The sequence below is a fragment of the Sus scrofa genome, chromosome 1, assembly GCF_000003025.6.
Source record: "Sus scrofa isolate TJ Tabasco breed Duroc chromosome 1, Sscrofa11.1, whole genome shotgun sequence".
NCBI classification, from domain to species: domain Eukaryota; kingdom Metazoa; phylum Chordata; class Mammalia; order Artiodactyla; family Suidae; genus Sus; species Sus scrofa.
The window spans coordinates 73,205,103-73,218,394 of record NC_010443.5 but is presented as its reverse complement, the minus strand read 5'-3'; the positions used below and the strand labels follow the sequence as shown (position 1 = coordinate 73,218,394).

At 46.1% G+C, this 13,292-nt stretch overlaps 1 protein-coding gene across 2 annotated transcripts in view; it reads left to right on the top strand.

Annotated features, from left to right (window-relative positions):
• Positions 1-13,292, top strand: part of BEND3 (BEN domain containing 3) — a 39,919-nt gene that overhangs the window by 6,269 nt on the left and 20,358 nt on the right. For both annotated transcript variants that reach the window (XM_021090618.1, XM_021090612.1), the window contains one exon: positions 13,130-13,177. In XM_021090618.1, the coding sequence (XP_020946277.1) occupies positions 13,141-13,177 (37 nt within the window). In that variant the 5' untranslated portion in view covers positions 13,130-13,140. The remainder of the gene's footprint in view (positions 1-13,129; positions 13,178-13,292) is intronic.

Sequence of the window (13,292 nt, the reverse complement as noted above, 5' to 3'; positions counted from 1 at the left end):
GAACTCCTGGGGGAATTATTTGTAAAATCAATCTTTGGGATGATGGAACTTTTCTTTATCCTCTTGATGTTGGCTATAGGAATGTGTACATGTGTTATTTGTGGTAGAATTGTAAACCATCCTAGAGAGTAAATTTTACTGTATGGTAATTTTTTTTTTTTGCCGAAAGAGAAGCTTTATTTATTTATTTATTTTAGGTTATTATTATTTTTTTAATTGTTATTTCCCTGATACTTTTTTTTTTTTTTTTTTTTTTGTCTTTTTGCCTTTTCTAGGGTTGCTCCCGAGGCATATGGAGGTTCCCAGGCTAGGGGTCTAATCAGAGCTGTAGCCACTGGCCTACACCACAGCCACAGCAAAACAGGATCCAAGCCACGTCTGTGACCTATACCACAGCTCACGCAGTGCTGGATCCTTAACCCACTGAGCAAGGCCAGGGATCAAACCCACAACCTCACGGTTCCTAGTCGGATTCATTAACCACTGAGCCAGGACAGGAACTCCCACTTTTTTTTCCTGCTGTACAGCATGGTGACCCAGTTACACATACATGTATGCATTCTATTTTCTCACATTATCATTCTCCATCATAAGTGACTAGACATAGCTCCCAGTGCTACACAGCAAGATCTCATTGCTAATCGGTAATTTTTCTTTTTTTTTATTTAAGTCACACATAAAATATGACCCCCGAAGGGATATCATATGTGGTTTGTGAGCATCACCTTGATCTTGCTGTTTCTTTTCCACTCCAAATTGGACAATGGTTCTTCTTCTCCCTTCTGACGTTCCAGTATCTCTTACAGCATTATTATTTCAACCCAGGCTCTTGTGGTTGCTGGAACGAGCTGCCACACATGACCCGCACATGCCAAGCTAAGGGCTGTCCATGCTGGCATCAGGCCTTCAGTGTGTCAAACAGGAGAGGTGCTGCTATCTCACTTGGAGTAGAGCTAATGCCTGGCTTGTTTTTCACTGAATGATGAGACTTTTTACAAACTGTATAGTTTTACAGCTGGGTTTTTCTCAGCAGCTCACCTGTTAATGTGCCCTTCCTCCATTTGTAATTCAACTTGAAACGTATGTACAGCCATCCCTCAGTATTCTTGGGGAATTGATTCCCTTTGGATGCTCATGTCCCTTAGAGTGAGTCCTCTGTATCCTGGGATTTGGAACCCATGATATGGAAGGCTGACTGTATTTAACATCAGCCCCTTTTAGTTGTGGTTTTTTTTTTTTTTTTTGTCTTTTTAGGGTCGCACCTGCGGCATGTGGAGGTTCCAGGCTAGGGGTTTAATCTGAGCTGTAGCCACTACACCACAGCTACAGCACAGCACTACACCACAGCTCACAGCAATGCTGGATCCCCAACCCACTGAGCGAGGCCAGGGATCGAACCCGCAACCTCATGGTTCCTAGTTGTATTTGCTAACCACTGAGCCATGACAGGAACTCCAAGCCCTTTTAGTTTTTTGTTCTCTACTAACAGCCACCTGTCCTCTCCTCTTGTCTGATTTTCAGTTATCACTAGCCAATGGAACACAGTTGCATCCATATCTGTAAAGGCATTGATTTCTTAGTTGAATAAATCGCATATTGGTCTTTTCTGGTTTGCAGAGGGCTGTTGGTTTAACCATGGAGCTGGTAAATTGAAGGAGGGAGGCTTGGGGACATTAGGGGTTCATACCCAACTCTGCCCCAACTTTAATTAGCTCATGTGGTCACAAGACAACACACTTGTAAAAGTGGGAAGTAGAGAGGAAGCTCTGCTTATACCTCCTAGGAAAATTAGTCACCAATGTCCACTCAGTCACATGGGTGACTGCTGGGATCTGCTGGCCCTCCTTTTCTCCTTGACCCCAGCTTCTGGATGCCAAGGTTAAAATTAAAAGCTGAGTCTGGCACCTCCTATCATTGATGTTTAAGCAGGTAGCCAATCCTTCCTGAGGCCAGGGAGGGCTTAATACGTAGAAGCCCTTAGCTGAGGAAGACATCACATAAAGTGACATTCAGGAAATTCAGTGTCTAAAGGGTGAGGTGCCACATTGCAGGCAGACAGGGCCGTGCAGTTGTCCTTCGATACATGCTGAAAGATGAGGTTGTACTCTGACTGAATAAGGAAAGCAGCGACAATTACAGCTTTAGAAAAACTTGGGGGAAAATTGCCCTGGTTTTGTGAGGACTGGTATTTTTCAAACTGCATTTGCAGATGTGTCTAAAAATAAAAACAAATTGCAAACATGTCCTGCAAGTCCCATGGGCAGGATGCCACTGCCAAGAGGGCCGGGTTCTGAGAGCCTCGAGGCTCCCAGCCATTCCTACAGACCCAGAGACTGAGCCCGGGCAGAGTGGATGGCATGGGAACATTCTTCCTGTCCTTAGGGAGAGCATTTTGATTTCACCCCTTCCAGCCGAATGTTTCTTTATTCTTTCATTTGAAAGAAATGTTAAAGTTTTGAACCATTTTATTTAATTTTACAGTTTTAAAAAAGATTCACCATTAAGATGCACTTTCAACATGCTTTTTTTTTCCTTTGGCTTTTTAGGACGGCACCCACGGCATATGGAGGTTCCCAGTCTAGGGGTTGAATCAGAGCTATAGTTGCCGGCCTAAACCACAGCCATAGCAACTCAGGATCCGAGCCAAGTTTTCAACCTCCAGCACAGCTCATGGCAAAGTTGGATCCTTAACCCACTGATTGAGGCCAGGGATTGAACCCTTGTCCTCATGGATACTAGTCAGGTTCATTAACCGCTGAGCCACGACGGGAACTCCTTTTTTTTTTTTTTTTTTTTTTAAAGGAGACTTTTTTTTTTTGGTCTTTTCTGGGGCTGCATCCGCAGCATATGGAGGTTCCCAGGCTAGATGTCGAATCGGAGTTATAGCCGCCAGTCTATACCACAGCCACAGCAACGCCAGATCCTTAACCCACTGAGCAAGGCCAGGGATCGAACCCACAACCTCATGGTTCCTAGTTGGATTCATTAACCACTGAGCCACGACAGGAACTCCTTAAATTTTTTTTTTTTTTTTAAAGAAGGCTTTATCATAGAGAACATTTACTGAGTGCTGTGTGCCAGGCACTTTTTCCTTTGTAGTTTTCACCAAGCCCTTAGGAGGTGAGGCAGTGTCATGCAGCTCCTTTAACCTGAAGAAAACACCAAGGCTTGGGCTGGTAAGCCACTTGCCCAGGGATTGATAGAACCCACATCTGTCTGCCCCTAAAGTTGAGTAGGGAATTCCATTTTCTTTCAGGTCAGCTGCACTGGTCCCTGCCTTGGTGATCCCAAGGCCCACCAGCCTGATGACTTTCTCCTGCCTCTGAGCCCACCCTACAGCCTACAAAGGTGTGCTCAGCAGGGAAAGGAGGAAGCAAAGCTGGCAGTCATGCCACCTTCAGGCCCAACTCTTCTCAGAAGGCTGGAACGAAGCCATCACCCCAAGCCCACCGCCTCTTTCCTTGCCTCTGCTCTCTGCAGCACCTCCTCTTCCCCTCGAGGCATAGCCTGCTGGCCCCCCTGCTTCTCTGTTTGCAGAGTAAGGGCTCGTGTGAGGGTTGCTCAGGCGAACATGTAAAACACTGAGACCTGGGAGCCAGCGCTACATGAATGGTAGCTGCTGTCCTCCTGTTCTATGTTGAAGTTTTAAAAATCAGTAAGACCAGTGCTGGGGAGGTTTCATGAAGTCAGACCATGTGACTTGGCAGGATGAAGTAAGGTTTAGTTAGGTCTTAATTAAACTGTTTAAATCTTTGCCTATGTTTTATTAACATCTTTAAATAGACTGGGGAGTTCCCGTCGTGGTGCAATGGTTAACGAATCCGACTAGGAACCATGAGGTTGCGGGTTCGATCCCTGTCCTTGCTCAGTGAGTTAAGCCTTGCTGTGAGCTGTGGTGTAGGTTGCAGACATGGCTCAGATCCCACGTCGCTGTGGCTCTGGCCTAGGCTGGTGGCTACAGCTCCAATTAGACCCCTAGCCTGGGAACCTCCATATGCCGCGGGAGCGGCCCAAGAAATGGCAAAAAGACAAAAATAAAATAAAATAAAATGGACTGGGCCTGTTCTCCCAGCTCTGCCTTTTGTAGGTGGCCTCCCTGCACAGCCTTTATCCCCAGGGTCCCAGGCTCCTGTCACGTTCCTATTCTGGGGCTCCCTTTACCCTGGAAATGGGAGTGGAGGTCCGGAGGATTTGCCCCAGAGAAGCCTGAGCTCAGGCTGCAGGGCCAGGCCCTGGGACTGAACCTCAGCACAGGGTGAGCCCTGAGTCCCGAGGATGTTTCCGATGTCGTGGGGCAGAATCCTGAGTCAGCTGGCGGGAGTTGCACGTCAAGGTTTCAGGAAGCCCAAGTACTTCCCATTTCTGGGCCTGCTGCTGGTCCTGTGTGACTTGGGCAGCCGCAGTCCTCCGCCAGTGCCTCTGATTAGCCTCAAGCTGCTCTCGCAGGAGCCTGGGGCTAGGCTCTCCTGAAAGAACTTGCTGCAAAGGCTCCCCCAGCACTCATAGCCCCTGTGGCCGGGACAAGAGGACACTTTGCTCTGGAAACCCTTGGAGCGCTTAGGGAAGAGACCCACCATCCTGTGCGGGTGGAAGGCTTTGCCAAGGGATGGCCAGGCCAGGTGCCCCCTGCTCGCCTGGCCGTGGTCTGGCATCCAGCTCCTAACAGGGACAGTTCCCCTGTCAGACTCTCGCGTGACTCCTTATCATGCACTTTAGCCGGTGACCTCAGAGCCCTCCTTCCTTTTTCTGTGGCCCAGCCACTCCTCAGCTCTCCAGACCTCCCCTCCCCTCTGCTGCATCCTGCCTTTTCACCCTGGAGCTAGGCCCTGATTTGCCCACTTTGGTCCAGTTTGAGGATTTAGGGAAGGAGGGCTCTGGGTGCAGGTCAGAGCATCTCCCAGGGTGCTCAGAACCCAGAGACAGGGCTGCCTGTCATCCAGAATGCAGAGACTCGGCAGGCCCAGCCACGGGAATTGCAAAGCTACTCTCCAGCTAAATTCTTTTCCCCAGCAGACTCTAAGTGAACTGGCTTCAGCATGCAGCTTAGATCCCTGATCCAAAAGACTTGGTCTGGGTCTCCGGCTTTGTTTTTTTTCCTCCCATGAAATGTGGCTTATTTTAAAAAACCCTCGAAGGATCAGACAACACATTGATGAAGCCTACAATGCACCCATCAGGAAATGGCATTTCCTTAGTGTTCAAAGCTGATCTTTTCACCTTTTTGTTCACACCTGGGCTTGTGAGCTGAGACTTACTGATCTCCCCTCCCCGTATAATACTGAGGAGATTTTTACACGTTCAGAGGCAGAAATGAAAGGTCTGGGCTAGTTTGTCAGTTGTTAAATTGTTTCTTAGAGTGTCAGTATTTTAAGTACTTCAGTGATTTGATTTTTACATTCTTAGCTTGTGGTTCTTTGTGGGTATAACCTGGCTAGGCAGTAAAGATTGCGAAGATGCTTATTTTTTCATTTTTGAAAATTTCTCATTTTTAAAGAATTGCATGCTCCCTCTAGCATATGTGGAAAGTAGAGGAAACTATAAAGAAAAAAGTCATCCATAATCCTCCTAACTGGAGGTAATTAACATTTTGACGTATTTTCTTCATCTGCTTTATGGCATTTTTATATTACATTGTTGAGATACCTCAGTGACGTCTGAAGTATGTTATTATTGACTGGGTGGCCCTGTAATGAACAATTGATTTTGAATCTTTACGCATAATTTAATGCTCGGCTTTTTCTGTCAATAGAGGTTTTGAAGTCCTGTGTTGAGGAAAATGTGTGGAAGTTGACTTCCCGACTTTCTGTCATGGAAATAACCATTGTGATCAAAGGTGATCTCCATCCAGGTCACATTGAGTTTGTTGTCCCTTCCATTTTCTCTGCAGCTTTTTGTGGACGTATCAGTAATTAATAACAGCTGATGGGTGCAGAGGGCCTACTGCAGGATTTCCACCCTCAGCCTGACCCTTGAGTTCCTGCCTGTGCTTAACCTGAGATCAACTCGAAGTAAAAAGACCCCATGGCCCAGGTTCTTTGCTCTTCTGGTCTTGGCTCATTTCGTGTTGTAATTTTAAAGTGCTTGGGGCTCTGTAAATGACGGAAAGATTTGGTTATAGGTCTTTAGAAGCTGAAAGTGATGAGGAAGATCACGCTATGCCCTTTTAAAACATCGACAGGGTTATTTCCGAAGCAAAATCTTTCTTGGAGTTTCCGTTGTGGCGCATCAGAAATGAATCCGAGTAGGAACCATGAGGTTGCGGGTTTGGTCCCTGCACTTGCTCAGTGGGTTAAGGATCCGGCGTTGCCATGAGCTGTGGTGTAGGTTGCAGACGTGGCTCGGATCTGGTGTTGCTGTGGCTGTGGTGTAGGCTGGCAGCTATAGCTCCGATTCGACATCTAGTCTGGGGACCTCCATATGCCGCAGGTTTGGCCCTAAAAAGACAAAAGATGACCAAAAATATGTATATAATAATTTCCCTCTGGAATTTGCTTTAATGTTATTTCTTCTAAAGGAAAATAAATCTTGTTGGTCCATGTCAGAGGTTAAAATGGTTTCTATCCAGATCACGAAATAGTCGTCTTCTCCACAGCTGCAGCTCGCAGCCTGGGATGTTTATTCGATGTGAGTTACAGTTGTTATAGAAACCTTAATGTAATATCGTCTAACCTTGAGGTTCTGACTGCTCTTTCCTTCCTGTTGCTGTTAGCTTCTGATGTTTACCCACCCTCCCCTCCAACCCAAGTTCCCAGGGTTTCGTCTTTATCCTCCAGGTCCTCCCACCTCTGCCCTGGGTTGGTTTCCATCCCTATAAAGAAGCTGGACTGTCGGTTAATCCCCCCTGTGCAGAGGAGAGTCACCCCACCAGCACCACCAGCTGCCTGTCACACGGTGGGGAGCATAGCCACCAAGGCACAGGTCAGGGAGGCCAGGGCCACTCCCCACGGGATGATTTGGAGCAGGTTCCTAACCCCCGAGCCTCGGGTCTCACACCTGAAAAATGAAATGATCTCCGAGGTCCCAACTGGCTCTAAAGCTCTGCCTCACTTGTAAACTGAGACTAAGAAGAGTTTCCACCTCCTACGATTGATCGATCGTTAGGTTAAGTGCACTTAGTAGAGTTCTTAGCACAGCATCTTCCACAGGTAGGCTGTTAGTGTGCAAAAGCACAGGGCAGTACAGGGAGCTGGGAGGTAGCGGCACTGCAGGCTGCTGCCTTCAGGGATTGCCTGGGGAGCTCCCACAAACCCCTGTTGGACACCTCTGTCAGCACCCTCAGTGCTGGCCTTAGGGACTCTTACTGGTTTTCAGCCCTTGTCTGTCCCCTCCCAAAGAAACTACTCTAAATCCTTGTCTCAAAACCTGCTTCTGGGGGAACTCAAACTAAATAAGTGATACAGAAATTCCCGTGATACATTAATGTACTCTCAAGGGCTCTTTATACCCTTAAAAGTTACTGAGGACCCCAAAGAACTTTTTTTTTTTTTTTTCGCTTTTTAGGGCCACACTGGTGGCATATGGAGGTTCCCAGGTTAGGGGTCCAATCAGAGCTGTAGCTGCTGGCCTACACCACAGTCACAGTGACACTGGATCCGAGCCATGTCTGCGAGCTACACCACAGCTCAGGGCAACACCAAGCTGTATACATGTCACATCTGGCAGAAAGTATCTGGAAGGACTCAGATACTTAACCCACTGAGCGAGGCCAGGGATCAAACCCACAACCTTATGGTTACTAGTCGGATTTGTTTCCCATGCACCATAACGGGAACTTCCACAAAGAACTTTTTTTTTTTTTTTTTTTTTTTTTTTACTGTCAATATTTACTGTGGTAGAAACTAAAACAGAAGGAAAAAGTTTAAATATTTATCTACTAATTCATTTAAAAAATAACCAAAATTGGGAGTTCTCTTGTGACGCAGGTTGAAGGTCCAGCATTGTTACTCTATCTACTTGGGTGACTGCTATAGTGAGGGCTCGAGCCCTGGCCCGGAAACTTACGCGTGCTATGGGCATGGCCAAAAAAAAAACAAACAAAAAAACAAAAAAACAAAACCCAAACCCACAATAAATCCATTATAAATTAATGTCAATAACATTTTTTATGAAAATAATTATTTTTCCAAAGAAACTAAGTGAAAAGAATGCTATTGTTTACATTTTTGCAAATCTCTTTCATATCTGACTTAATGGAAGAGAGCCGAATTTTCATTATCTGCTTCTGTATTCAATTTTTTGCAAAATAATGTATCATGTAGCCTTTGGAAAAGGCTCCTCCACGTCTGTGACAGGAAGGAGGCAGCAACATCTCAGTGTTATTATGAAAATAGTTTGATCTTCTAGACCCCCTGAAAGGGCCTTGGGTGTAGTGGTAAATGCTCTCCAGAAAGAAAAAAAGTGTCGATTTCCATAGTGTCAATTCCCACCATGGCCAATTTCAAGCTGCCAGCTTGACCTCACTGGTCAGGGAGTTGGGGAGAGACACACAGTCTGTGCAGGCCAGTCCGAGCCAGCTGCCTGCCACACTGCACTGTATACATGTCACATCTGGCAGAAAGTGTCTGGAAGGACTCAGGAGCATTGACCTGGTTGGGTAGCCCAGTGCCTGCAGGACAGGGGACTTTTTAACTAAATGCCTTTTATACCTTTCAGATTTTGTTTCAGGCACATGTATATATAGTCCGAAGAAAAGAGAAGAAAAAAGACTTTAAGCATCTTCCCTTAAATGAATTCTATGGAGTTCCCTTGTGGTGCAGCAGGTTAAGGATCTGGCATTGTCACTACTCTGTGCCACGGGTTCAGTCCCTGACCTAGGAACTTCCACATGCAGAGGGTGCCGTCAAAAACAAAACAAAACAAAACAACCTCTATGAGTTGACCTATAATTGTCAATCCTTCCAGCTTTTCCATTTCTTTGTGGCATCCGTTAGAATTGGTTCTTTCCACGTACCAGTGACTGGTTCCCACTCCTCTGCCTGCCTCTTGCCTCCTGCCCCAAGCCAGGTGAGTCCTGATATTTGGAGGCAGATTCAGCTGTTTTTCAGGATGAGGCACAGAGGTTATACCTGCCAGCTACTATGTTTATGTAGCCAATTTAAGCAGTTTATCCTTTGTACTTTGATACTTGAATGTCTAAAGCATTTTGTTTCTTGAACATTTGGGATTACCCTTTCTTTTGTGTTTTTGGTAAACTGAAGGCTTTCTGATGACCTGATTTTCCCCCAACCCATGTGCCTTGCATGGAAAATTGAACATTGTCCATCTCTCCCTTTGAAGATAGAGACTATTAGGTATAATGATAAAATTATATATAGTCTGCAACATTTAAATGTTTACCAATGACCATCACTTTGCCTCAGGCTTCCTAAGCTATTTGGTTGAAAAACAAACAAAACCTTTCATTTTCACTTATTGGATTAAGTGAAATAGGAGATTGGTCCTGTTTGAGAGTTACTCTCCCATAGGTCACCTGTGTCTTAGAACCCGGGCTGTTTAACTAGAGGCAGCAGCAAGCTACAGGGGTCTTCTTGACACACGCCCCCTTCACTCCTTTAAATCTCCCCCTGGGCGTGGGTTTCTCAGGAACATAGAACAGGCACCCCTTGGGGAAAAGCTGATTTTCAGGGACACGTGGATGCTTAGTTGAACTGTCTCACAATCTGAGATTCGTGGTGAGAGGAATAAGACGGTTTTGAGGAGAGAATGTTAAAATGAGAAATTCTGTCAGGTCCTGCAGGCAAAGGAGATCGTAATCCTAGCAGCCCGGTGGGAGGGTGCTGAGGTAGTTGGTAGCTCCTCTGGAACGTATAGTTGTGTAAGCCAAAGGAATTTCTGCGGCATGCTTGGCATCCTGGTGTTGAGTGTCCGCCCAGGATGAGCAACCTTGTGACCTTCATCTGGGCAGATGACCGGGAAATGGAGGTAGCAGCGTGTGATACCCATCCCCTTTCTACCCAGTCAGGACGGTGATGTGCTGCCTCCGTGTCAGCTCGGGATGCTGGGAAGTGACCCACACATCCCATCCTTCTGTAGGGACGTCTGTACTGTGACGTGGAGTCTGTATAAGCACAGAGCAGACTGGTTTTTCTGGTAGTGACATGGAGAAGAAAGGCGATTTCCAGCTGCTGTTGGACTGAGAGATCCAAGGCTGGAAACTGGCCTGTGTGTTCATCAGAAGAATGAGGATTCTGCTATTCCCTCTCCCAGCGGCTAAGAGATACACACAGACTTGATTTAAATCCTAGTTCTGCCCTCTACTAGCTATGTGACACTGGGCAAGTACCGGTCCCCAGTTCCCTTCCTCCCCTGTCCAATGTTCAAATATTTTACTTCTGTAATCAAAGTGATATAAAAATAATTTTTCCAGCCTCATCGCGGTCTAGTTCACAAATAAAAATTGTAAGTATTTACTACGCCCCCAATATTTTCTACCGGCAAAATTGGGATTGAAATAGTTTAGGGTGAGATGGAGGTGCACACCAAATGGCCAGGCAGCGCCAGGCCCCAAGTTCTCAGGCTGTGGATATTAATGAGAATTCTCATCTCACTCCCCACCACTTGAGCCAGATGCACTTGGTTTTCCAGACTTGCAAATGGGAAATTCCCCGGCTTCCCAAGGAGCTGTGGCTTCTTTGCTGGCTAGGAGGGAAGGGGCCCACCACACTGCATTCCAGGTTACTTCTCTGCTAAGCTACCATCTGTCAACTGGCCTATAAATGAAATTGGAAATGTCTTCCAAAGGAGATGCACTGTGGTGTCCTGAACGTCCACGAAGCTGCCGCCGTCGCCACCCCCACTTCTCACCTCTTCCCGTGAGCTTGCTCAGCCTTCTCTGGCCTCTCTTCCCACCCGCAGGTGGCTCAGGGGTGTACCCCTCCTTCATCATTTTCTGACGCGAGAGTCAGGGGAAGATCAGAATTCAGGTGCTAAATTGCCCACGTTAGTGTCACATGGTGGTGGTTCAGCACTTAGGCTTCGGCTCACCTGCCCCTCGCCTGCGCCCTGGTCCCGCGCCGCTTCCGGAAACGGAAATGGAGTGTTAGACGGCCATGTGCATGCTTTTCTCGCGGGTTGTTTCTTCACCTACTCCTGGCTTTTCTTGTAGCATTCGCTCATCCTTTTCATGCTTTCTGTTCAGCCAGAGTCTTTGTGGATCCCCTTTCTCCCCAAATAAACCATCCGCTGTCTCCTACCTTTCCCACCACTTCTCTCCAGAATGTAGTTTGTTTTGTACCCTATACCTTCTCCAGCAACTCAGTGCTCATTCCTCCTGAGCCTCCCTGTTGGGGATGGGTTATGTGCAGGGGAGGCAGGGTCTCCCAGGGCGGGCGCAGCTCCGGCCCTCACAGGGTTGGAGGCTCAGATCATTTCCTTGAGAGGCCCCTTGGCTGGCCTGGGAATCAGGCCTGAGTTTCTGCCCAGCATGGGCCAGACTTTCTGCCTGACAAGAGTTCTCATGCCCACCTACGTGCCCGTGCCGCCCTCCCCTCAGAGACACCTAAACATGAGGATTATTTCCTTGGAATACAGTGGAAATTCTCTTTGCTAAAATTCACCATTGGTAAAATAGTTCTCGGATTCTTGAATTTACTATTTATTCGCCCTCCATCTCACCTGCATGGGATGGTTTTCAAATAAGAGATAGTTTGGTAAGTAGGGATTCATTTTATTGTAATTTCAATTTCACATAAATCTTAAATTTCCTTGGAAAGTTAGTAATACGGGGATGAAAAGAATTGTGCCTATCATGAAGTTATTGTGATAACTGAGAATAGTGCCTGCCATACATCATGGCACTATATTATTGTTGCTATATTAGTGGTTTTTGCAGTTATTATCATGTGCTCAGATTACCTAGACATACTCTCCTGCCCTCCCCAAATCTGTCCATCTGAAGCAGGACCACATACCATTCCACGGCTGCTGGGTGAATAGTTTATTGAACTTTGTAGATGACGTTTCTCTTCCTTATAGAAATTTCCTAAAGCTACTCCTTAGCCTGCTTCCCTCTGACCCTTAACCAGAATGGGCACTCAGTAATTTGCAAGCAGCTTTACCTTTGTGGGAACCGCATCTCCTCAATGTAAATAATAAACGCTCTAGTCTTTTCCAAAGTAAGGACCTCTTTTATACTTTATCCTATTTATGGACACACTGTTATGTAATTAGGGGAATCTCAAAGTTGTAGCGGTGCTTTTAATCACAGTGTCTGTTCCATTTCACTGGGGCAGTGAGAGTGAGGGGCTGCTCTGCCCCAGACCTTGCAGCTGATACAGGCCACCTCTCCTGCCTCATTCCCTCATCAATAAGAAGGGTGGTTTGGACCAGATCGTGTAGCGCTCAGGAGATCTGGGAACCCACAGTGCCTCTTTCTCCTCATTGTTGCTGAAGAAAGGGCTAGACCAGCACCATCTAATAAAAATATGCCACATATGTAGATTAAAGTTTTCTAGCAGCCACATTAAGAAGTGAAATTAATTTTAATAAAGTATTTAGTTTAGCCCAGTAAATCTGAAGTATTATCATTTTAACACATAGTCAATATAAAAATTTACTAATGAGATTTTTACATTCTTGATGCTGTGCTGAGTCTTTGAAATTCAGCATGTATCTTACAGCACATCTCCATTCGGAGTCCATGGGAGCCACATGTGACTAGTGGCTACTAGTGTGTGTCATAGACAGCACAGGTCTTTTTTGGACCACCTGGAGTCCTAAGACCTCAGCTTAGATCATGGGGTCCACAGGCTCCACCCTTAGTCAGCCTTTTCATTTTATGGCTAGAATTTACACGACAGGGAGTAACAGATCATCCAAACTGGGGTCTTTCATAAGACTTGATTTTTTCCAATATGTTTGCTTTTTTGGGAAGTGGCTCTCAGTTGATGTTTTAGGATGCGTTCTGCCCTCATAGTCTTGGAAAAGCCCTCCCAGCAGGCATACAGGAGGCCTGGCCGCATCTGAGCAACTGCGAACAAGAGGATGCAGTTTTCCTTGATGTCGCAGAGCCATATCGGTTTAACCTTCTCTTACCCAGAGCCAGGGTTGGGAGGGCAAGGGTTTTTCTCATGGGTAGGTAAATTTACAAATAAACAATAAATCAAGACTTTGTCTTTGTCTTTTCATTTAGTGGAATAGAAGATGAACGCAACTGAATTCAGTGAAGATGTAGAAGAAGGTAAAAAAACCCTTTAAAAATATTTTAACTTAATACTTTTATTAGGCTATACAGTCCCATCGTTCAAAATATTAAAAGATGTATGATGGAAAGTCAAGGAAAAGTCTCCTCTCAC